We start from the raw sequence: 26,268 nt of genomic DNA, 5'->3' as shown, positions 1-26,268 counted from the left end.
GAGGGGGGGGGGGGTGGTGGGGCTGTGCGGTTTGTGGGATCTTAGTTCCCTGACCAGGAATCGAACCTACACTCCCTGCAGGGGGAGCTCAGAGTGTTAACCACTGGATCACCAAAGAAGCCTCCTGCTGCTGCTCAGTCGCTTCAGTCGTGTCCGACTCTGTGCGACCCCATAGACAGCAGCCCACCAGGCTCCCCCATCCCTGGGATTCTCCAGACAAGAACACTGGAGTGGGTTGCCATTTCCTTCTCCAATGCATGAAAGTGAAAAGTGAAAGTGAGGTCACTCAGTTGTGTCCGACTCTTAGTGACCCCGTGGACTGCAGCCTACCAGGCTCCTCTGTCCATGGGATTTTCCAGGCAGGAGTACTGGAGTGGGTTGCCATTGCCTTCTCGGAAGAAGTCTCCTAGATACTGCTTTCTGACAGTGAGCTTTCACGGTGGAGTTCCCAGATCTCTCCTGGACTAGTAAATGGAAACTTAAGTAGTACTTCTTTCATACGAAAGTAGTAATAACAATTACTGCTTCTAAAATGTTTTTGCTAGTGGGAGAATTTTTCACTTTCTTACACTTACTGGCTTTGGCAACTGAACTTGAAAATGAGTAGCTAAGAGAGGGTTTCTAAGGTTAACTTTTTTTAATTCTCGAAAGCATATTAAAGCCTCTCTAGGATTGGTGTGTGTAGACCTAGCCAAAGACAGTGTAATACATGACTTTGTAAAACTTTTCTATTAATAAACTTCAAAATGAGATCATCTAGGATTTCTTTGTTCATCAAGCATTGACTTCCGGATTATTACAATCATATCTCAGAAAATTAGTCGTCAGGGTTAGACTCAGATTCACAGGTAATGTCTGATAAGTTCATGAGTAAGTGATGTATTTCCTTTTGAACAATCCCCATTAGATTGAGAATGAAAAAACTGAGGGTGCAAACCTGAAAAGGGAGAACCAAAGCTTGATGGAAATATGTGAAAATCTGGAGAAGACGAAGCAGAAGATTTCTCATGAACTTCAAGTCAAAGAGTCACAAGTGAATTTCCAAGAAGGTCAACTGAACTCGAGCAAAAAGCAAATAGAAAAGCTGGAACAGGAACTTAAAAGGTAACTTTTGGGAATAGTATTTATTATGGATGTCTGCATATGTATTTATCAGATGTGTCCTTTTTATGATGTTACTACTACATATTGCAGTTTTTTTCTTTCCAGTGGAATGGACAGTGATTTGAGGACAATTCTTATACGCTTCAGTCCTGTTGTCGCATGGCTCAGGGCTGTGTGAATTCATTAAATGGTTGCTGGCTTATTCATTTACTTATTCAGTATATGTTTATTAAGCTGCCTCATGTGCCAGGCACTGTGTTTGTTACGAGGGGGGTGCAATGATAAATTCCCAAACTGTCAACAGTGGTTACTGGAAAGATGGAGGGAAGTTAAAACTTGGGTTATATTGACGGCTTGTGTCTTCTCTGCATGGAAAAGCTGTTGTAGAGGAGAGAACTAGTCCCAAAGGGTGAGGAGCATTGAGAGCTCAGTTAAGATTGGAGGCCAGGAATTTATAGTGGGACCAGTCTATAGAGCTGTATGAAGGTTTTTTTTTTTTCTTTTTTTCTTTAGCATGTGGGATGTAAATGCTGAGAAGATATCCCAGAGGATTGATTTAGGGTTTGGGGGCAAGGGTGATGGGATAGACGTCAATGGAGTAATTGAGGGTGTGGAAGAGAGTGAATGAACTTGGGTGCCAGCTGGGTGCCACGGAATCTTAGCTGGAGAGGAGGAAAGTGAAGTCTGGAAGACTTTCCCACTGAGATCCCCATCCGGGAGACCCTTCTTCCATCTTAAGAATTCCCCAATCAATTCACTGATTTCACTCTGTGACTGCATCTCTGTTCCTGCCCTGGAAACACGTGGACACAGTTGGGGAAGAGGGGGGTGGGGGAAATGGGGAAATTGGGATTGACATACATACGCGACCTTGTATGAAAGAGATAGCTAGTTGGAACCTATTGTAAAGCATAGGGAACTCAGCTCAGTGCTCTGTGACGACCTAGATGGGTGGGCTGGGGGCGTTGGGGGTAGGAGGGAGGTCTAAGAGGGAAGGGAGTATATACATAGAGCTGATGCCCTTTACTGTGCGGCAGAAACCAAGCACAACATTGCAAAGCAATTATACTCCAATTAAAAAAATAAAACTGCTCGTCTTACAAAAGGCAGCCAATAAAATACTTGTTAAATGCGGAAAACATCACCAATTTCAATGCCATATTTAAGCAATTTTTAAAAAAACTGCTTATTACTATTTTTCCATTAAAAAAAAAAATCCCTAAACAACTAGAGGCATTAATCAAAGTTCAGTGGGACTTGAGCACTGCAAGCTTATACATGGAATCTTCTGATTCTAACAGTGGAAGATTAAAAGCAAAAAAGACTAGCAAATTGCCCCATGTTAATTCTGCAAATGTTCCCCTAGAAATTTTAAGAATAAATTTTATTTTTAAATAACTTCATACTTCCAGAATCAGTTGTTAACACCTTACATAACTGGGGTACAATGACCAAACCAGAAATAAATATTAATTCAGTACTATTATTGGAATTTCTCTCATTTTTCCAGTCATGTCCTTACTCATTTTTCCAGGAATGTCCTTTTTGTACTCTAGGACCTGAGCCAGGATTCCATGTTGCATTTAGTGGATGTTTTCTTTTCTCCCTAAGCTGTGATGGTTTCTTGACTTTTGTGACTTTGACATCTTTAAGGAGCACTAGACCCCTTTATTGTACAATAGTACTCAATTTGGATTTGTCCGCTGTTTTTCAGCAAGGGCAGAGCTGACACCTAGGACTGGATTATTTGCTGTGGAAGGCTGCCCTGTTCACCATAGGATACGTGGAATTCCTGGCCTCCACGCACTACATGCCAATAGCACTTACCCCATCTCCAAATTTTGACAGTCAGGAATGTCACCAGGCACTGCCAAATGCCCTTTGGGAGGGCAGAGTCATCCTGGAGAGAATCTCTGGGTCAGACTGAGGCTATGGATTTTTGGTAAAAGTATCACAGAACCAGTGACATGCCTTTCTCAGTGCCTCATATCAGAGGGTACATGATTCAATTTGACTTTTAAACCACCACTTGGTTAGGGTGTCACCTGAATTTCTGGATTGTAAATTAGTGTCTTTCCATTTGTATTTAATAAGTATTTTGATACCAAGAACTTTTTTCCAGGCATAGCTTGTGGTTATTTTAATTCTACCTACAAAGCAAACATATTTTTGAAAGGTAGAACATTTAAAAATTGAGAGTTGAGTTCTGCATGAGTTCTGCATCCACAGATTCAACCAACTAGGGTCAAAAATATTTGAGGAAAAAATTTCAGAGTGTTCCAAAAGCAAAAATTAAATTTGCATGCTGACAACTATTAACACAGTATATACATTATATTAGGTATTATAAGTAACCTAGAGATGATTTAAAATATGATTTAAATGTGCATAGATTATTATGCAGATGCTACCTATGTGATTTTATATGAGCGTTGAGCCTTTGCACATTTTAGTATTTAAAGTGAAAGTGCAAGTAGCCCAGTTGTGTCTGACTCTTTGCGACCCCATGGACTATACAGTCCCTGGAATTCTCCAGGCCAATACTGGAGTGGGGAGCCTTTCCCTTCTTCAGGGGATCTTTCCAACCCAGGGATCAAACCCAGGTCTCCCACATTGCAGGTGGATTCTTTACCAGCTGAGACACAAGGGAAGCCCTTTAGTATTTAAGAGGGTCCTAGAACCAACCTTCTGAAGGTACCAAGGGTTGACTGTATGCTTGTCTTTTTATGAAGATGATAGGTACACAGCAGTCTTTTTCTAATTTTGTTTTCTATCCATGTGTAAGGTGGCTATTCAGTTGCAATGTTAGAATGATAAATGTCTATTTTATTCTTTGTTTTCCTAAACTTTATCTTTGTCTGTCTTGTTTATCACTGTATTCCTAGCACCTGGCAATTGCAGGTCCTCAAATACTTGTTGAATGAATAAATGAAAGAAGCTTTTGTTTTGGAAAGCAGGTGCTTGGGAAGTAGGAAGTTCACTTCAGTATGCTGGAATAATCATTTCTTTGAAAAGAACATTTTGGGTGCCAATGTTAGGAATATTGATTTTAATAATTTAGACACAAACATTCATATTTTAACATTTGAGGAAGAGATGCTTGGCTAAATGAAACCTAGTAGAAAAGAGCTTAATTTAGTACATTTTTTTCAGTGGTGATAGTTTGTGTGTTTTTTTTCCCTAGGAGACAGGTGATACAAAGGTTTATAAAAATAACAGCAGGGTATATTTTTATTTAATATTTAAAATTAAGAAACTTTTTCAAATGAAAAGATAGGGAAAAGGAGATAAGATATGAATTTGAGAGGGAAAAGAAACACCAATTTTGCGAATTCCTTCAAAATTTCTCTCCAGAGTCACCAGCCTTTTACACCTTGGGAAGTCTGTAGACCTGCAGCTTCCAGTATGGTAGCCACTGGCTACATGTGGCTGTGGGACACTTGAAATGTGGTTAGTGTAAATGCAGGTGTGCTGGAAGTACACACTGAACTCCAAATTCTGAAGATTTAGTACAAAAACATGTAAAATACCTTATTAATGATTTTTGCATTGAGGTGAAATGATAATATCAAAAATATTGAGTGAAATATTAAGATTGAATTCATTTATTTCTTATTTTTTTCACACTACTAGAACATTTCTATTGGAGAGGTGTTATCTATTGTAAATTCGAAGGTGATTTTATTTGCTGCATAGCCATTTTCGGCTCATAACATTACTGTTCTTTCTTGGCCAGAATTTAGAGCCGGGAGGAGCTAGGGCGCTGAGGCCCTTCCTTTAATCCTTTCTTCCCTCCCTGCTTTGAGTAATGTGTCCTTGGCAAACAGAATGGTACCCATCATTAGCAATTGTCTGAGGAGTTTCATTTTGTTTCTTGTGTTAAGGGAAAATCAGAGACACAGGTCAAGCTGCAAGAATTGAGTTCTTTTGAAAGGTGTTAGGACTTAAATGGTAAGGATACTTGACACCTGCACAGTCCAGGTTCTCTGTATCCTCAGCTTCCACACCTAATAATATGAAGGGCTGAAGATATTACTGCCAATTTTATATAAGGGACTTGAGCATCCCTGGATATTTGTCATCTGCAGGGGTCTTGGAACCAATGCTCCACACATACTGAGAATGATTGTGTTTAGCTCACTTTCTCTATTTCTTTGGGTCTGTTTCCTGCCAGTATCTTTTCTACATGCATGAAGTTAACTTAATTTTTATATATGCATTTAAAAAATGTCATAAAAGGCATGGTATATATATCAAGGCTATGTTTTTATTTATTTAAAATTTCTACTTATTTAATTTTTAACTGGAGTATAATTGCTTTATAATACTGGGTTAGTTTCTGCTGTACAACAGTGGGAACCAGCTATAAGTACGTGTATGTCCCGACCCTCTTAAGCCCCCCTGCCAGCCCCCCGTCCCAGCCCTCTGGGTTGTCACGGGGCGCTGAGCTGCGCTCCCTGCGGTCCAGAGCAGCTTCCCGCCAGCCGAGTGTCTGATGCATGGCAGTGTATATGACAGTGCTGCTCTCTCCATCCCCCCGCTCTCTCCATCCCCCCGCTCTCTCCTTCCTCCTTAGCCTACAAGTCCATTCTCTGTTTCTGCCTGGCAGATGGGTTCGTCAGCACCATTTTTCTAGATCCCTTATATATGTCCTAATATGTGATTTACTTGTTTTTCTCTTTCTGGCCTCCTTCACTCTATGTGGCAGACTCTACATTCATCCACATCACTACAAATGACCCAATCTCTTTCCCGTTTATGGCTGAGTAATATTCCATTGTATATTTGTACATCTTTTTTATCCATTCGTCTGTGGACATTTAGCTTGAGTCCATGAACTGGCTATTGTAAATAGTGCTGCAGTGAACATTTGGGGTTGTCGTTGTTGTTCAGACACTAAGTTTTGTCTGACTCTTTTGTGACCCCCATGGACTGTAGCCTGCCAGGCTCCTCTGTCCATGGGATTTCCCAGGCAAAAAAACAACTGGATTGGGTAGCCATTCCCTTCTCCAGGGGATCTTCCCAACCCAGGGATTGAATCCATGTCTCCTGCATTACAGGTGGATTCTTTTACTGCTGAGCCACTGGTGAAGCCCTAACATTGGCGTACATGTGTCTTTTTAAATTATGGTTTTCTCAGGGTATATGCCCGGAGAAGGCAATGGCACCCGACTCCAGTACTCTTGCCTGGAAAATCCCATGGACGGAGGAGCCTGGTAGGCTGCAGTCCATGGGGTCGCTAAGAGTCGGCACAACTGAGTGACTTCACTTTCACTTTTCACTTTCATGCATTGGAGAAGGAAATGGCAACCCACTCCAGTGTTCTTGCCTGGAGAACCCCAGGGATGGGGGAGCCTAGTGGGCTTCCGTCTATGGGGTCGCACAGAATCAGACACGACTGAAATGACTTAGCAGCAGCAGCAGCAGCAGCAGCAAGGTATATGCCCAGTAGTGGGATTGCTGGGTCATATGGTAGTTTTTAGCTTTTTTAAGGAACCTCAGTACTGTTCTCCACAGTGGTTGTATCAATTTTCATTCCACCAGTAGTGCAGGAGGGCTCTCTTTTTTTTCTGCATCCTCTACAGCATTTATTGTTTGTAGATTTTTTGATGATGGCTGGTCTGACCTGTGTGAGGTGATACCTGTCTGCAGTTTTGATCTGTGTTTCTGTAATAATGAGCGATGTTGAGAATCTTCTCATGTTGTTGGGCATCTGTCTGTCTTTTTGGAGAAATGTCTGTTTAGATCTTCCATTTTTTTGATTAAAAAAATAATTTTTATTTCCGTATTTATTTTTGGCTGTGTTGGGTCTTCATTGCTGCGCAGGCTCTTTTTCCAGTTGCAGTGAGCAGGGGCTGCTCTCTTGTGAAACACAGGCTCTAGGGCATGCAGGCTTTGGGAGTTGGGATGCGTGCGCTCAGTGGTTGCAGCTCTGGGGCTCCAGAGAACAGGCTCGGTAGTTGCGGTGCATGGGCTTAGTTGCTCCACGGCATGTGGGATCTTCCTGGATCAGGGATCGAACCCATGTCCCCTGCATTGGCAGGTGGATTCTTTACCATTGAGCCACCAGGGAAGCCCTGCTGTTGTAGTTTTATATGGAACTCCATGAGCTGCTTGTATATTTTGGAGATTAATCTTTTGTCAGTTGCTTCATTTGCAAATATTTTCTCCCATTCTGCTGCTGCTGCTAAGTCGCTTCAGTCGTGTCTGACTGTGCGACCCCGTAGACAGCAGCCCACCAGGCTCCCCTGTCCCTGGGATTCTCCAGGCAAGAACACTGGAGTGGGTTGCCATTTCCTTCTCCAATGCATGAAAGTGAAAAGTGAAAGTGAAGTCACTCAGTCGTGTCCGACTTCTAGCGACCCCATGGACTGTAGCCCACCAGGCTCCTCCGTCCATGGGATTTTCCAGGCAAGAGTACTGGAGTGGGGTGCCATCGCCTTCTCCATTCTCCCATTCTGAGGGTTGTCTTTTCATCATCTTATTTATCGTTTCATTTGCTGTGTGAAAGCTTTTAAGTTTAATTAGGTCCCATTTGTTTATTTTTCTTTTCATTTCTCTAGAAGGTAGGTCAAAAGGATCTTGCCAAAGTCTATGTTATTAATATAATGACAATATTATACGTAATGTTATCTAGTTTCAAGATTTGAGCCCCTGCCTCAATGATACCAATGTCCTCCTGTCTTAAGTTCTGGGTTTTGTTTTGTTTTGTTTTTTTTTTTTTTTTTTTTTGGTAGCACCGTGTCTTTCTTTGGCCTAGAATATAAAATTTGGTTGGAATGTGTCCCAACCCTCCCAACTCTTCTTTGCTATGATAGTGGTTATTACAGATCTTCATTATAGCCTTTATCACACTGTAATTGGCTGGCTTATATTTCTGTTTTCCTAACCAGACCGAGTTCCTTTGGAGACAAAGGACTGTCTCGCAATTAGTTCTTATGAAGTGTCTGTTGGATAAATGCAGTGGCAGGAATTCTTAGCCGGTGGGTTTTCTTGTCAGTTTGTTGCTCTCTGGGAATGTGTGGTGTTGGCGTTCTGCAGCTGTGACTCTGGTGTGGCATCCTCTCGGGTCGTTTTCTCACAGGTGTAAATCTGAACTTGAAAGAAGCCAGCAAGCGGCACAATCTGCGGATGTCTCTCTGAATTCATGCCTTACACCACAGAAAATTTTTGCAACTCCGCTCACACCAAGCCAGTATTATAGCGGTAAGGATTCTTTCCCCTTTGTATAAATAGCTCTTTTGTTGAGATTTTCATTCTGCCCAAGAAAATGAAATCATTCAACCTTGAATTCAGCTTCTAATTTAAGCATTAAAAACAACAACAAAAAGCAGCCATTAGTTGTTACACATATATTTGTGTATCTGTTGAAATATGTTGCACCATCAGTCAGCCTTTAAGCTTTTCACTTTATCCGTCTATGGTATTTTTTAAAATAATTCAGCTTTGGAATATTCAAAATACTTGTGTTTCCATGCATTTTAATACTTGGGTAATTTGAGCAGTATTGGTTGCCTTAACCAAAATGTTCTTTCTATCTGATGTATGAAGATACTCATTTCTAGACTATCATAATGATTCTTTGCAAAATCAGTGATCAAACTGAAACTGTATCTCATTGTCTGTGTTTAGGTTCCAAATATGAAGATCTAAAAGAGAAATATAATAAAGAAGTTGAAGAACGAAAAAGATTAGAGGCAGAGGTAAAAGCCTTGCAGGCAAAGGTAAGTTAATTATGGGCCGTTTAATGGAGTGTGCAGTTGAAGAAGTACTTTGATATAGGTAGGATAGAGCAAAGAAGGAAAAATCTGCTCTGCATAGGATTGACCCGTTTTTCTTACACTGAGAAAACAGAGTTCTGGGCTCATTGGTTACGATATTTTTAAGTTTAAAAATAGGTTAACAGTGGAATAAAATGGATTGGGCAGGTGACTTTATCCCTAAATATCAAATAGGCCCCAAATTCCCCAGAAACTGTAGAAACATACTTAAGATCTTATGATAAAGAATATGTTTGGAGAGGGTGGGACCAGTTATTCCTGGCTGACTTTGGCACCTGGAGGCAATTGGTTCCTATTCAGACCTTAGGGCTTCCCTGGTGTCTCAGACGGTAAAGCGTCTGCCTGCAATGCGGGAGACCTGGGTTCGATTCCTGGGTCGGGAAGTTCCCCTGGAGAAGGAAATGGCAATCCACTCCAGCATTCTTGCCTGGAAAATCCCATGGACGGAGGAGCCTGATAGGCTACAGTCCATGGGGTCGCAAAGATTCAGACATGACTGAGCAACTTCACTTTCACTTTTAACAGGGATGAGAGGTTTGGGGATCATTATTAATGAAATGTTTATTTCAGGTGAGAAGGTTGTCAACATAACCTCTCTAGTTCTTTTAAATAAGTAGCTGACAAGGGATTTAAACTCCAGTTTGATAGGGGAAAAAAGGCTGAGAGAGGTAGGTGAAAGATTTGCTTAACATCAATAAAATAAAACGCATGTTTTGGGAACCCCAGCTTTTAGTTACCAGGTATTTTCAGGGTCAGTCCTGTATCTGTAGAATATACCTTTCCTATTTCTGCTCACATGGTATTATTTATTTTTTGTTTTTTTAAATTCCAGTTTGGTACTGAATGGCACAATTGCACTAAGCATGTGAACTTGGTGAGATGGCCCAACTTAGCAGACAGGTTAAGGCTGAATTTATAAGTAGATGCCTCAAATAGTGAGGATCAAAAAGTACCTGTTAGAGTTTTAGCAATTTTAATTTTTTTTTTAAGCCTTTAACCCTTGTTTTGAGATCACCAGAGTTTTGATACATAGCAAAGGCATTGCTTTTCAACACGAATAAAAGTTAAACAGGAAACTTCTGATTGTCTTGGAAATATCATTTGTTTTGTTACCCATTTCAGTCATTGGTATCAATTCTGGCCCTGACATCTGTTCCCAGAGTTATTTTGTGGAGGACTGTGAGTCTCCAGAAACATTAAACCTCTCCCCGTGGTGAGAAAAGCCCCTGCTATAAAAAATTTAACTCGGCTACTGTAGCTGTGACTTGATGTTTGTCAGAATGGAGACAGAGAGAACAAACAGGATTCTAAACAGCAGAAGATCCACAAATGTGTTTTATGTAATACAGAATGCCTCTTAGGACATTTCTTGGGGGGAACAGTGTGGTGGAAGATGGAAAAGTTCTTTGGTTAGTACTGAATTCTGAGTCTCTGTGTGCAAAGCTCTAGGGGGAGGGGACCAAGGATGGGCAAAGGAAGATCATATTTCAAAATTCACAATGGCAGTGAGTGCTCACATGCGTTTTTATGAAGTATAGGAGGGATGCAGGATAAATACAAAAGCTGAGCCCAGTTAAAATAGATTGGACCTCAGATGGTGCTGGCTTCACCTTCCAGTGGGAAGTCTGACCGTTAGAACATTTCACTGGGTAATGGGACTCAGTGGGTCCCCTGACTTGATGAATGTTCTTTCTTGGTACGCAGTAGAAGTGCTATTAAATACCTTCTTGGCATGGCTTTATGTTCTATTTGAAAATAAGTACGTAGTCTTTTTTTAAAATTTTAGTTCTTGTATAGCTGATTTTCAGTGTTGTATTAGTTTTAGGTGTACAGCAAGGTGATTCAGTTATATATACACACACACACATTTTCATATTCTTTTCTGTTACAGTTTATTGCAAGTTATTGAATATAGTTCCCTGTGTGTAAGATCTTGTTTATCTATATTACATGTAGTAGTTTTTCCCCCACCACCACTTTCCTCTTTCATGAGCATATTTATGTCTGTGAGTCTAGTACGTAGTCTTAAATATTGTGACTTCTAAAGGGCTCTAAAGGGCTTCTGTTTTTACAGAAAGCAAGCCAGGCTATTCCCCAAAGCACCATGAATCACCGGGACATCGCCCGACATCAGGCTTCTTCATCTGTGTTCTCATGGCAACAAGAAAAAACCCCAAGCCGTCTTTCATCTAACACTCTAAAAACTCCAGTTAGGAGAGATTTCTCTGCATCTCATTTTTCTGGGGAACAAGAAGTGACTCCAAGTAGATCAACTTTGCAAATAGGGAAAACAGATGCTAATAGCAGTTTCTGTGATAATTCTAGCAATTCTCATCTTTTGGATCAGTTAAAAGCACAGAACCAAGGTAACTTCTTGAGTTAAATTTTCTGAGATAATTTCAGACATGACTCCAGACACTTTTAATCCTAGAAAGTGGTAATCTGTTTTGTTAGACCCATCCGTGGTTAACATCCCAGCCTGGTGATATGAAAATAGTGTCTTTGGGATAATGAAAAAAGCTATCACCATTTGGAAAGATACCTTTATTTTACTAAAAAGCTGGTGCCGTGAAGACTTCAAAAGTAGGGTGAGTGGCTTTGACTTTGCAAAGCAGGGAAAAGTGGTTACTGTTGACATTCCCTGCGCTTCTCACCTGGCTCCTTTTGTGGCCCGTGGAACAAGCTAGTTTTGGCCAGAGGTGTGGCATGTGTCTGCAGAACGGCTTTTCTGTGTGCTGCCAGGTTGTCCATATGGGGGCAAACCTGTAACCTTGGCTGCTGCGCCACGCTGCTGCTGACAGCCAAGGGTGCCAGGTGGTGTTTTGGAATCTGCTCTGCAGACTGTGATCATTTCCAGTGCTGTGATAGATTGAAAATCACCATCAGTGTGCACTGGTGAGAGCTAGCTATTACACGGCCAGTGCCTTTGGAACCAGTATTGTGTATGTGTGGGGAGAAAAAAATGAAAAAAAAATTAGTGTTAATTTTGGCAGTAGAGAGGCTCACACTGTCTTGCTCTTTATTGGAGGTAAAGCCACTGGAGAACACAGGGGGATGAAGTTTTCACTGCTTAGCACTCATTTGCATTGATACAGGTACAAGCAAGCAAATATTTTAGGGTGTCTAAAACCAAGTGGTAATTTTAACATGGGGTATTACATGTGATACAATTTTTGCAGTTGTCTCAATAAAATACTATTCCTGATTTTAGAAAAGCATTCTCCCCTGCCACAAGTTTTCTATGAAAACATAAAAGTTTTCTTCTGCTTTTAATAGGATTTTTGAATACAAATAACAATAAAAACTAAATATTGAAATTAAATCCAATTAAAAGCTTCTTTGTTTAATGTGAATTGATTTCTATTTGACTCACCAAAGATTTCAGAGTGTGGTAACGGTGATACATTCTGAGTTTAGTTGTAAATTTCTTTGTGAAAAATATGTGTTAATTGAAGTATGGGTTTTGTTTGTGATTTAAAGAACTAAGGAGCAAGATTAGTGAGCTGGAACTACGTCTGCAAGGACAAGAAAAAGAAATGAAAGGCCAAGTGAATAAACTTCAAGAACTCCAACTCCAACTGGAGAAAGCAAAAGTGGAATTAAACGAAAAAGAGAAAGTTTTGAACAAAACCCGGGATGAACTAGTGAGAACAACTTCACAGTATGACCAGGCCTCAACCAAGGTACTCCACTTTTCATTAGTTATTGATGAATCTGCATTTTTTCATACAATTATTTGGAAATACTTAGACTTGTAAAATAAATATTAGTAATGAACCTTATTAATATATACTAGGCAGTATTGATTGCAGTTGAACAGTAAGTTCTTTTAGAATTTGGTAGATCTGGGTCAAATCTGGACTGTATATTTTTTAGGTGAGGAACTTGGACAGGTTGCTGATCTCTCTCGCACCTCAGAGGGTGGTGAAGAATGGAGATGTGTGTACAGCATCTGGCAGGTGCCTGATACGTAGAGGAGGCGCTTGAAGTCATGGAGCTTCAAAAGAGGTTTAGGACATATGATAAGAGTTGAATCGATCTACTCATGGAAACCAATATATACCCTTCTGCCATTTAACCTTTTTTCTTTTTTAAGCTTTTTCTTTTGTATTGGGGTATAGCTGATAACAGTGTTGTGATGGTTTTAGGTGAACCGCGAAGGGACTCAGCCATACATATACATGCATCCATTCTCCCCCAAACTCGCCTCCCATCCAGGCTGCCACACGTCATTGAATAGAGTTCCCTGTGCTGAACAGTATGTCCTTGTTGGCTATCCATTTTCAGCATAACAGTGTGTGCATGTCCATCCGAAACTTCCTAACTATCCCTTCACCCATCCTTCCCCCCGGCAACCATTAGTTCACTGTCTAAATCTGTGAGTCTGTTTCTGGATGCAATTTGAGTCATTTACTGACTCATTTGACAAATATTTATTGACAGTCTGCTGTATGTCAGGCACTGTTCTAGACAACCTAGAATGCGGCAGTAGCAGTGAGTAAATAGACAAAAAGCACTGCCCTTATGGAGCTTCATCCTAATGGGGGATGTAACGAAAATGTATCAGGCACATTGATAGTGCGCTATATGGCGACAAGAGTAGAGAAAAATGAATTCATTTTATATATTTCTGAATTTTATTTACTAATAATTTGTTGAGGATTCTTGTGTCTATTTATGAGGGATGTTGGTCTGCTCTTTTATCTTTTTGTACTGTCTTCGTCTGGTATTTGTATCAGAGGTAATTGTAGCTTCATAAAATGGATTGGGAAGCGTTCCCTCCTCTTCTGATTTTTTGGAAGATATTGTGTAGAATTGGTGTTATTTCTTTATAACATTTCGTAGAATTCTCCGTGAAACTGTCTGGGCCTGATGATTTCTTTTTGGGAGTTTTAAAATGACAAATTCAATTTTTAAAATAGTGACAACTATTAAAATGATTTATTTCACATTGGATGAGGTGGGTTAGTTTGTGATTTTAAAGTAACTTTCATCTAAATTGTCAAATTTATATATGTGGCGTTCATAATATTACCTTCTTCTTCTACTGACTGTAGGCCAGGCTTATTCCCTGTTCCTTTCTGATATTTGTGTCTTCTGTTTTTCTCTTGGTCACTGTCGCTGGGAGTTTCCAGTTTTATGGCTCATTTATTGATCTTGCTAAAGAGTCAGCTCTTTAATTCATTGATTTACTCTATTTACTCTTTCAGTTTTTTTTGTTTTTCTGCCCTCTGTTATTTTCTTCTGCTTGCTTTGAGTTTATTTTGCTCTTTTTCTAGGTTGTTGAGGTGGGCCGCTTAGTTTATTGACTTGAGACTTTTCTTCTTTTCTAATGCAGACATTTAATGCGATAAATTTCCCTTATGTCTGGTGGATTATTCAGAAATACCTTGTTTAGTTTCCAAGTATTTGAGATTTTCCTCTTTTTGTTATTGATTTATTGTTTGACTCCTTTGCTGTCAGAGAACGTATTCTACGATTTCAGTTCTTTTAGATTTCTTGGGGTTTGTTTTATGGTCTAGGATATGGTCTGTCTTGGTATATATTTCATAGGCACTTGGGAAAAAAATGTATATTCTGTTGTTGAGAGCAATATTCTAAAAGTGTCATTCAGTTCAGTTCAGGCTCTCAGTCGTGTCCGACTCTCTGTGACCCCATGAATCGCAGCACGCCGGGCCTCCCTGTTCATCACCATCTCCCGGAGTTCACTCAAACCCACATCCATCGAGTCGGTGATGCCATCCAGCCATCTCATCCTCTGTCGTCCCTTTTCCTCCTGCCCCCAATCCCTCCCAGCATCAAAGTCTTTTCCAGTGAGTCCACTCTTCCCATGAGGTGGCCAGAGTACTGGAGTTTCAGCTTCGGCATCAGTCCTTCCAGTGAACACCCAGGACTGATCTCCTTTAGAATGGACTGGTTGGATCTCCTTGTAGTCCAAGGGACTCTCAAGAGTCTTTTCCAACACCAGAGTTCAAAAGCATCAATTCTTTAGCGCTCAGCTTTCTTCACAGTGCAACTCTCACATCCATACATGACTACTGGAAAAACCATAGCCTAGACTAGACGGACCTTTGTTGACAAAGTAATGTCTCTGCTTTTCAATATGCAATCTAGGTCGGTCATAACTTTTCTTCCAAGGAGTAAGCGTCTTTTAATTTCATGGCTGCGGTCACCATCTGCAGTGATTTTGGAGCCCCAAAAATAAAGTCTGACACTGTTTCCACTGTTTCCCCATCTATTTCCCATGAAGTGATGGGACCAGATGCCATGATCTTCATTTTCTGTATGTTGAGCTTTAAGCCAACTTTTTCAGTCTCCTCTTTCACTTTCATCAAGAGGCTTTGTAGTTCCTCTTCACTTTCTGCCATAAGGGTGGTGTCATCTGCATATCTGAGGTTATTGATAATTCTCCTGGCAATCTTGATTTCAGCTCGTTCTTCTTCTAGCCCAGGGTTTCTCATGATGTACTTCATGCATATAATTTAAATAAGCAGGGCGACAGTATACAGCTTTGATGTACTCCTTTCGCGATTTGGAACCAGTGTGTTGTTCCATGTCCAGTTCTAACTGTTGCTTCCTGACCTGCATATAGATTTCTCAAGAGGCAGGTCAGGTGGTCTGGTATTCCCATCTCTCTCAGAATTTTCCACAGTTTATTGTGATCCACACGGTCAAAGGCTTTGGCATAGTCAATAAAGCAGAAATAGATGTTTTTCTGGAACTCTCTTGCTTTTTGCATGATCCAGAGGATGTTGGCAATTTGATCTCTGGTTCCTTGCCTTTTCTAAAACTAGCTTGAACATCAGGGAGTTCACGGTTCACGTATTGCTGAAGTCTGGCTTGGAGAATTTTGAGCATTACTTTACTAGCATGTGAGATGAGAGGAATTGTGCGGTAGTTTGAGCATTCTTTGGCATTGCCTTTCTTTGGGATTGGAATGAAAACTGACCTTTTCCAGTCCTGTGGCCACTGCTGAGTTTTCCAAATTTGCTGGCATATTGAGTGCAGCACTTTCGCAGCATCATCGTTCAGGATTTGAAATAGCTCAACTGGAATTCCATCACCTCCACTAGCTTTGTTCGTAGTGAAGCTTTCTAAGGCACACTTGACTTCACATTCCAGGATGTCTGGCTCTAGGTGAGTGATCATACCATCATGATTATCTGGGTCGTGAAGATCTGTTTTGTACAGTTCTGTGTATTCTTGCCACCTCTTCTTAATACCTTCTGCTTCTGTTAGGTCCATACCATTTCTGTCCTTTATCAAGCCCATGTTTGCATGAAGTGTTCCCTTGGTGTCTCTAATTTTCTTGAAGAGATCTCTAGTCTTTCCCATTCTGTTATTGTCCTCTATTTCTTTGCATTGATCACTGAGGAAGGCTTTCTTATCTCTCCTTGCTATTCTTTGCAAGTCTGCATTCAGATGCTTATATCTTTCCTTTTCTCCCTTGCTTTTCGCTTCTCTTTTCACAGCTATTTGTAAGCCTTCCCCCGACAGCCATTTTGCTTTTTGCATTTCTTTTCCATGGGTATGGTCTTGATCCCTGTCTCCTGTACAGTGTTACGAACCTCTGTCCATAGTTCATCAGACAGTCTGTCTATCAGATCTAGTCCCTTAAATCTATTTCTCACTTCCACTGTATAATCATAAGGGATTTGATTTAGGTCATACCTGAATGGTCTAGTGGTTTTCCCTACTTTCTTCAATTTAAGTCTGAATTTGGCAATAAGGAGCTCATGATCTGAGCCACAGTCAGCTCCCGGTCTTGTTTTTGCTGACTGTAGAGAGCTTCTCCATCTTTGGCTGCAAAGAATATAATCAATCTGATTTCGGTGTTGACCATCTGGTGATGTCCGTGTGTAGAGTCTTCTCTTGTGTTGTTGGAAGAGGGTGTTTGCTATGACCAGTGCATTCTCTTGGCAAAACTCTATTAGCCTTTCCCCTCCTTCATTCCGTATTCCAAGGCCAAATTTGCCTGTTACTCCAGGTGTTTCTTGACTTCTTACTTTTGCATTCCAGTCCCCTATAATGAAAAGGACATCTTTTTTGGGTGTCGTTAGCTCCTGTTGATTAATGTTCTTTGTTGAATACCTCTTTATTTTTATTGATTTCCTGTCTAATTGCTTCTAGCAATTGTTGAGGGAAGGGTATTGCAGTCTCCCATAATTGTCTATTTCTCCTTTCAGTTTTATAAATTTTTGCTTCACTTATTTTGTAGTTCTGTAGTTTAGTCCATACACATTTAGGACTGTTATGTCTTCTTTTGGATTGACCTTTATCATGTAATATCCCTTAGTGTCTCTGATAATTTTTTTTTTTTAATTCTGTGAAGTCTATTTTATCTGGTAGTAATATAACCTCTCCAGCTTTCCTTTGGTTAAAGTGTCATGATGTATTTCTTTCTCTCTTTTTACTTTCAGCCTGTCTATACTGTTAAGTTTAAAAATATGACCGTACTATGAATTAAAAAAATAGCCTAATGTTAGTTTTGTAGGACAGCGCATAGTTGGGTCATATTTTTTAATCTACTCTTTTATTCCGTTTTAGAAACACTGTCTCTATTAATTAGTGTTTTTAGACTGTTTATAGTCAGTGTAATTACTGATATGTCGTGACTTAAGTTTTACATCTTAGTTTTTGTGTTTTATTTCTTTCATTTTCCATTCGGCTGTTTTCATTTTTTCTGCCTTCCCGCAGGTTACTTGAACACTTTTTAGAATTCCATTTTGAATTATCAATAGTTTCTGAGTATATTTCTTTGTGGGGCTTTTATGATTGTTCTAGATAATGTATGTCTACATACAGTTTTTCAGTTTGTTGGTGTTGTCATTCTGTCAGCTCTGATAAATTATTGAAAGTTTGCTTCTCTTTGTGTCCTTTTATCCTCCCCTATTTATAGTCTAATTTTCTTGAGCATTTTTTATATATACGTTTAGAGCCACATCAGGTAGTGTTACACTTTTGCTTTACTTGTCAAACATAATTCAGAAAATTGAAGAAGAAAAGGAAAGCCTATTGTATATACATTTATTGGGTATACAAATGTTCCTATTTTTCTTCCAAATTTCCTTCTTTCATCATTTCCTTTCTTTGTAAAGAACATCCTTTAACCATTCTTTTAGTGTAGCAACAAATCCTCTAAATTTTCTTTTGTCTGGGAATGTGTTTATTCTTGGAAGATATTTCTGCAGGGTATAGGATTCTGGGTTAGCAGTTTTTTCTTTCAGTACTATCATGCTTTTTCTTAGGTCTCGAAGTTTCTTGTTAACCTGCGTTTTTCTCTCTTTTCAGAGCTTTCTTATGTGTGTTTTAATAAAACATGTGGGTTTTGGATTGCTCTTGCTTTGGGAGTTATAGGGAAATGCTCATCTCTTCCGTGTTCCTGGAGGTGGTAGTCCTGCTTCATGTTTAGAATTCCTCCAGTGCAGTGCTTTCCCCAGAAACATTCTCAACAACTGTGGGTTACATACGTGACGAAACGTGACCTCCCTTGATCTGTGTGTATATTTACTCTCTTTGTGCAGTCTGGGTTTGTATGTAATTTGGTTGTCTAAGTGAGACTTGAATTCAAGCCCTGACTCTATTTATTCTCAGTTTTGTTACTTTGGAGCTATTTAATTAACTTCGGAGCTTCAGTTGCCTAATCAATAAAATGGTGTTAGTAGTAATGCCTTTCTCATAGGATTGCTGTAAAGTTTTTATAATTTTTATAAAGGCTTTAGCGTAGTGCCTGGCATATGGTGAACTTATAATAGTTGTTATTGTTATATTGAGTTCCTAGTCGGTTTGGTTCATTTTCAGTTGCATTTCTGCCAACTCCGGCTTCTTTTGTATATGAGAATTATGCTTATTCTTTTACATGTTGAGGGCTTCCCTGGTGGCTCAGATGGTAAAGAATCTGCCTGCAGTGCAGGAAATCCAAATTCAATCCCTGGATCTGGAAGATTCCCTGGAGAAGGGAATGCTTACCCACTCCAGAATTCTTACTTGGAGAATTCTATGGACAGAGGACCCTGGCAGTCTACAGTCTATGGGGTCACAAAGATACTGAGCAACTAACTTTTACATGTTGTTTTGTTGGTTTTGGTGTGACAGGATCACCAGATCCTTCTCTCTAGCATATATCATGAGGTCACTTACCAGATCATGAATTAAAATTTTTGAATAGGACAGTGCTGAAAACATAGCTTTTGCTTTCTTCCTATTAGAGACTTCCCTTTAGATTCTCACGACTCATTTATTCCGTGTTTTCTGGATTCCATTTTTTCTCATAAACTACGAATCCACCTAACTGAAAATTCAGTCTACCTTTCTCCATCTTGTCTCTAAAGATAGTATGACCTTGTCCAATATGTTGCTGAAATCAGATTATCCTTTGCTTATGCTATTTATCCCCTGATCCACCTTTAGAATTACCTATTAAATGAAATGGAGCTAATTTAGCCAAAGTCAACCACGTGCTTCAGTAAACATATGCTGTTTCTAGTATGCTTCGTTTCCAAGTATTTACACACCATTGGGATACAAGGTTTGAACTCATGTAGAGACAGAGTGTTGGGGCTGGGCAGCAAATCTGGATTTCATATGTTATGGTTAAAAACTCAGGCCCAGAGTACTGAGCCTGTAGGGTCTCTATATACACACTGTTATATACTCTCTACAAACTGTTAAAGGACTAGAGCCTTGAACCCTTTTTTAGAGTATTATGGAGCATTCATGACACCTAGTGGCCAGGTACTTGTATATGGCTGGTGCATCATAAATACCAACATCTAAAACAATCTAAATAAAATATAAATTACTCCTAAAGGCTTTTTTTTCTTAAACCAACTGTTTGTACAATAATAAGAAAGCATTATTGATTCTGGGATCTTGTGGGTTGCAGTTTGAGGGAGTGCCAGCAGAGGGCGCCAGGGATTCATTCATTTATTCTGCTGTGCGTGGTTTCCCCCACCTCCCCCAGAATTGTCAAAATTTTAGACCATCATTTAGGCAGTGATTTTTGTCTTAGTTGCTTACTGCTGTGTCCCCAGTGCCTAGCATGGTGCTTGACATATTTGCTGAGTTCATATTTATTATTGGTAGAAATAATTTCTTTCATACTTTTCCTTAGGGGTTTAAAAATTCAAGAACAATAAGGATAATGATAGCGGTATCTTAATGTTCAAAGCAGTGAATTAATTCGAACTACTGGCTCAATATTTTACTTTTTAAATTCAGGATCTTGAAAGTTCTGATATTTGCAAGATCAGACCAGCTTTATCTTTTCATCTTTGGTTAGTTAATAATTGGTGTCAGGTCTTATGGGAAAATTTTACATAGTGGTTTCTTTTCCTCTTTGTTAAATTTGTAATAGTTCTAAATGGGTCTATAATGAGTCTCAGAGAAATGTATTAATGGAGAGATTTGCCACACTGGGGTACATTTCTTTTGGATCAGGAATTCTCCCCCAGCAATGTGAATTGTTCTTATTCTTCCTTGGGAATTTAGAGTTGTTTTGTAGGGCAGTTCTAGGATTTGAACACCACAGGGAAGAATTAGAGGAATGGGTTTTAACACTTTGAAGATTTAATTTTAAAGAGGATCCTAAATTTCAGTGTAGTTCATGTTTTAAAAATTATTTTAAATATAACTGGCTGTGTGTAAAAAAGAATGGAATAATGCCATTGGCAGCAAACATGGATGGCCCTAGAGATTAGAAGCAAGTCAAAGACAAATATCACATGATATCATTTATATGTGGCATCTAAAAAATCATACAAATGAACCTATTCATAAAACAAAGACTCACAGACATAGAAAACACATATATGGTTACTAAAGGGGAAAGTAGTGGGGAGAGGGATAAATTGGGGATTTGGGCTTAACAGATACACGCTACTATATATAAAACGGATAAAGAATACAGCACAAGGAACTGTATTCAATATCTTATAATAATCTATAATGGAAAAGAATCTGAAAAAGAATCTCTGTGTGTGTGTGTGCGTGTGTGTGTGTAGTTGAATAACTTTGCTGTAACACTGTAAATTACCTATAGTTCAGTTTAAAAAAAGAGAGAAACGGCTATATAAGAAGGCGACTGAGTGTTCTTTGTGTTGCTTTTGGCAGCTTGGTTTAAAACCCATTGTGATGCTCTCTGGAGTGCTGTGAACTTCCAAACATTTAAAATGACATAGTGGGAGCATTGTGGAGAGATGCATATTAATATTTAAAATTTCTCACAAAATCTGTTATGCTTGAAACAGACTACGTATGAGGATAATAGGTACCCTCTGGTTATTTTGCAGCCTCTAATTTGCATTAGTCAACATCACTGTATTTTAACCTCTCATTTCTGTACAATAAAATGTTAGGTGACTCAGTATTCAGACACACTGATTTCTTTTATGGCACAACTTATGAAGGGCTTATTTAAATAGCCTATGTAGATTTATATCCTTGCTGTTATTTCCCAAATATAAATTTATGTGTGCTAAAATAATTGTAGTTTTGGTATTTGGCTAATTGTTTTAGCCCCAACTTTGTATGATATAAAAAAGTCAAAACACAATGTTAAACTTGAACCAGATCGTGGGACTAATTTTTCTAAAATTCAAAACGTTTGCTTCTTTCCAAGAATAATTTTTGTTTTGTATTGAACGTCTTAATTTGTTTTAGTGTACTGCTTTGGAACAAAAATTGAAAAAATTGACTGAAGATCTGAGTTGTCAGCGTCAAAATGCAGAAAGTGCCAGATGTTCTCTGGAACAGAAAATCAAGGAGAAAGAAAAAGAGTTCCAAGAGGTAAGGTAAACGGATTCATGAGGAGTTTGTCCAGAAGGCTCTTGTGGTCATTTCCTCGTTTGATCATTTGAGAAGAGGAGTGTCTGTCATCATTTGGGATGTCCCACTGGAGGGGAAATGCTGTGTGTGGAAAAGGTTACTGTACTTTCCTTCACACTTTTCCATCCTGCAGTTTTTGATTGGAGAAGGGCTTTAGAAATTTTTTTTTAATCCATGTTTTCTGATTTGTTTGAAATTTGATACCAAGTAGAAAAGGATAGTATTTCTTGTTTCAAACACTCTGTGTTGTAAGGGAAATTATATTACATTCTACAGCTGGTGTGTTTTTTTTTTTTTTTAACTTTTTTACAAGTTTTCTTTGTTTTTTAATTTTTTGGCCATCCCCTGCGGTGTGTGGAATATTAGTTCTCCAACCAGTGATTGAACCTACACCTGATCCACCTTGGAAGGTGGAGTCTTCACCACCGGTCCGCAGGGGAGGTCCTTCCAGCTGTTTCTGAAGTCTGTGAGTTGGCAAATACATTAGAAAGGTGATTAATGTCTGAGGGGAAGAAGTTGGCAGACAAGTTAGGGCTGAAGATGCACTTGGATAAATCTTGGTTTCAGTTTCAGGTGAGTTAGCCTGGAATTAGGTCTGTAGTCCTTCAGTGAGAGTTATTGGAATTGTTAATCTGGTGTCCCTGTGTGGTTATCAAAGTTAATTGGTGGCATGTACTTTCTGTTATTCTCAGTGGTCAGTGGTGTGTGATACTTGATGTCTTAAGCTCCCTTTTCGAGTGTGTTGATTTCTCAGTGGAGTTGTGACTGGTTGGCTCTCAGCCCTACCCTTTTGTCCCTGGGTACCTCAGAACAGAGGTGATTCATTTAGGATGGGGATGAGGTGCCAACGGGCCAGTTTCCACGTGTTCCCCGGGTGGACTGCTTCCTCTTCCGCTCAGAAACTGGGATCTGATTCCTGGGACCGGTGCTAAGGCTGCCTGTGTTGGTCATCAAGTAGATGCCGACGGGCTCCATCCTCTCCTGTTCTTTCAGGAGAGCAGTGCCTGGAGGATGTCTGGGTCTCGCCCTGGGCTCTCCCTTGTTAACCAGCGTTTGTTGGATACATTTGTCTTTTACTTTTTAGGAGCTCTCCCGTCAACAGCGTTCCTTCCAAACCCTGGACCAGGAGTGCACTCAGATGAAAGCCAGGCTCACCCAGGAGCTACAGCAAGCTAAGAACACATACAACATCCTACAGGCTGAACTGGATAAAGTAGGGTGCTAACTTATTTCTCCCTCCTCCGTAACCTCCTCCCCCACGTTTTAAAATAACGTGTCATTTCTGTACCTCAGTGGAAATAGGATTCCTTTAAAAGAAAAAAACTTTCCTTACTTTCTGTAGTTATTAAAGTGGAGAGCAAACTGAACCTCTCTGGGTCTGGGTGTTCTCATTTAGAGAAAGGGGACCCCGAGTGGGGATCTCAGATAGGAGGGTCTGTGGGCGTCTCTGATATTCTGGTGGTTCTTGGTCATGCCGCCACATGGGAGCTCTCCTAAGTGTGTATGCCGCCAGGCAAAGCACTAAAAAAATATATAATTTACTTTTTTAACACCCACTGCACAAATGATTTCATCCAGATTTTTGGCTTTCTGACTCTCCATGTGATGATGACACCCATATTTAAATCTCCAGCCTGGATGTCTGGTCTGAACTTCAGACTTGGGGGTGTGCATCCAATATTTCCACTCACGTTTCTAACAGGCATTGCACACTTAACGTGTTGTTATTGGAACTCCAGCTTTTTTCAGACTTGTTCTTTGCTTAGGCTTCCTTGTCCCAGTAAATAGCAATTCCATTCTTCACGTTTTGCTTCGGTCAAAACCTTCCCATCATCTTCAACTCCTCTTTCCTCTCATATGTCAAAGTAATCCCTTAAAACTCTGCTGACTGTACCTTTATTTGTTCACACACACACACACACACTTGAGTGTATATTTGCATGCATGTGTATATATGTGCTCTAATACACATCATCACCCACCTGGGTTTCTGTACTAGCAGAACCCTCCTGTGTCAGGATAAATTTTTATGGATTATTTATTGGCTGTCCTCCAAGATTAAAAAAACAATGAACATTTACAGATGTATAATTTTTTTTTTCTTGCTTGTTTTAATCTTTGCTAAAAAGGGAAAACTGTCTGAGCTTCGTCCTTGTCAGATGTTTTGTAGTTTACTTGTTTTCCCTACTGATGGGTATTGAGGTTTGTGTAGTACCATTGGTAGTATCACTGGGCAGGTAAATGTGTGTGGGGCTGATGTTTCTGTATGACAGCTTCCTGCATGTGACATTGGTGGCCTCTAGGGCAAATATCTTCTCACATGTGACAGGGTACTTCCAAGCCGCCCTCCAGGAAAGTCGTAGCAGTTTACCTGACACCTGGTGTAAGAGGCCTGTCACCTCCATCCTGCTAGTAGCGGACAGTCCTGGTTTTAAAAATTTTGCCAAAGAGTGAAAAATGTTATTGTTTTTTAATTCACACTTTCTTGATTACCACTGAGGTTATTTCTTTCAGAGAGTGACTTGCCATGTGTATCTTTTGTATAAAATTTCTATTTCTGTCCTTTGCTCATTTTTAAATGGGCTTGCTTTTTTGTACATTGAATCATAGCCATGCTTTATGGGTTATATTTTGGGAATATCATTTTTATTCTGTTGTATTATTGCAAATGTGTTCTCTTAATTTGTTTTCCCATCTTTTGTTGTTTATTTCTCATCTCATTTTTTTAAACAAATTTTAGTTGTTTATTACTGTTTAGTTGTCTTATTTCTTGTGGTTATTTTTTTTCTTTTGTGATTTCCTCCCCAAACCCAGCCGTATTCATCAACATGTGCTATTGCCAAGTGATGTCATGGGTTAACATGATGGTATTTTAAGTTCAGCTTCTAGGACCATGTTAAGCTATAATATATATAGTATGTCTCAACCAAAGTAGATTGCTTCGGTTCTTATATTCCATGACTTTTTTATTATTTAAGAATATGAATAGCTATTGAAAAGTAAAAACAAAAATGAAGCTTTGCCTTGTTTTCTCTTTGTAGGTCACGTCTGTAAAGCACCAGGTAGAAAAAAAATTGGAAGAGTTTAAGCAAAATCTCAGCAAAACTGAACAGGCCTTACAGGCAAGTCAGACCAAGGAAAATGAGCTGAGGAGAAGCAGTGAGGTGAGGAGCAGAGAGCATTTATTTGCTTCTGTGCGTGAGGAAGTGTGAGGGTTAAAGAATTTCTGCACCATTTTCCTGTAGTGTTTTTCTTTTTTATTTGCTGGAAGTATTACAAAGTGTTTTATATATAATCTATGACATAGAACATAAGTGGTTTTTTCCCTTTCTGTTCTGATGTAACTTACTAATATGCATCTAACAATTATAGGAAAACATGACTTATAGTAAGACCATTTGGTACTATTCTGTATTATTTTAAGATAGATTTAGACCACCTGCAAGGTGGAAGGATGGAAGAAAGCACGCGATTTTCTTTTCTTTTTCTTCTTTTTAATTTTAAAATGTATCTACTTTTTGCTGGGCCGGGTCTGCACTGCACAGGCTTCCTCTAGCTGTGGTGGCTTTTCCTGTTGTGCAGCGGGGGCTCCAGGGCACTCAGCCTCCGTGGTTGCAGCACGCAGGCTCACACAGTTGCCCCATGGCATGTGGGATGTCCCAGTACTGGGATAGAACCAGTGTCCCCTGCAGTGCAGGCAGACTCTTACCCATGGGACCACCAGGGAAGTCCTGCCAGGGGCTTTCTAAGTGAAAAGTAACAAAATTAGTGATAGAAGGTATGATTTAAGTCCCCTTTCCAAGGGTTGGCTTTTGAGTCAGCAAATATTAAAAACCTTGTGCAAAGTGATAGGCTTAAATACAATTTTTTTGACAGATAAAGGGTTTCTAGATTTAATATTGTTACAAAAGCATTAACTAATAATTGTATGACTCTGGCTTCAACAGTCACACACTGACCTTCGTGTTAAGCCTCTGCAGGCAGGGGCGCTGCTGTCTTTGTAGAGTCATGGTCACGATACACCTGGTGGGTGCGGTTTCCCAGTGACAAGGGTGCACGGAGTAGCCTGATAGTGCTTCTACCAATAGATTTATCCGTATTTACTTTAATTTGCTTCTCTCTGAATTTATCTAGTTGCTTGGAGTTTATTTTAAAGGACTTAATTAAAAACCAGTTAGGGACAGTTAATAGGATGAAACAATTTGAATAGAGTCATAAGTCAGCCTCATAGTTTTATGAAGAAGCATAACAGAACAGTAGAAGTTTCTTCTCCATCAAATGTCACAGGGAAGACTATTTTTCACTAGTTTTAAAAATATTTTTAAAAGTATTAAATATTAAATCTTTTACATATCTAAAATTAGTTATTAGATTGTACAGATTTTTTTTTTTAAGATCTTTGTAAGGAACCGTGATTTATCCAGATGAGGCAAGTCTAAATGTATTTATCCTCTCAGCTTCAAAAAGTGTATCGGTTCTAGAATCAGAACATCTGTCAGTGGCAAAGAAGAGGTTGTTAAAGCAGCTATAGCCTCAGAGGGGTAATATTGCTGGAGAG

The 26,268-nt window shown here is 39.5% G+C and overlaps 1 protein-coding gene across 2 annotated transcripts in view; it reads left to right on the top strand.

Annotated features, from left to right (window-relative positions):
- Nucleotides 1–26,268, top strand: part of CENPF (centromere protein F) — a 63,353-nt gene that overhangs the window by 3,467 nt on the left and 33,618 nt on the right. The window contains exons 3-10 of one of the 2 annotated variants that reach the window (XM_012187749.5): nt 908–1,104; nt 8,189–8,310; nt 8,737–8,828; nt 10,960–11,251; nt 12,366–12,568; nt 21,546–21,671; nt 22,795–22,923; nt 24,752–24,874. In XM_012187749.5, the coding sequence (XP_012043139.3) occupies nt 908–1,104; nt 8,189–8,310; nt 8,737–8,828; nt 10,960–11,251; nt 12,366–12,568; nt 21,546–21,671; nt 22,795–22,923; nt 24,752–24,874 (1,284 nt within the window). Of the gene's footprint in view, nt 1–907; nt 1,105–8,188; nt 8,311–8,736; nt 8,829–10,959; nt 11,252–12,365; nt 12,569–21,545; nt 21,672–22,794; nt 22,924–24,751; nt 24,875–26,268 lie in introns of those variants that run through there. The other variant, XM_027975964.3, reaches the window with a different exon arrangement.

The sequence above is a fragment of the Ovis aries genome, chromosome 12, assembly GCF_016772045.2.
Source record: "Ovis aries strain OAR_USU_Benz2616 breed Rambouillet chromosome 12, ARS-UI_Ramb_v3.0, whole genome shotgun sequence".
Lineage (NCBI taxonomy): Eukaryota > Metazoa > Chordata > Mammalia > Artiodactyla > Bovidae > Ovis > Ovis aries.
This window is presented reverse-complemented; position numbering and strand designations above follow the sequence as displayed.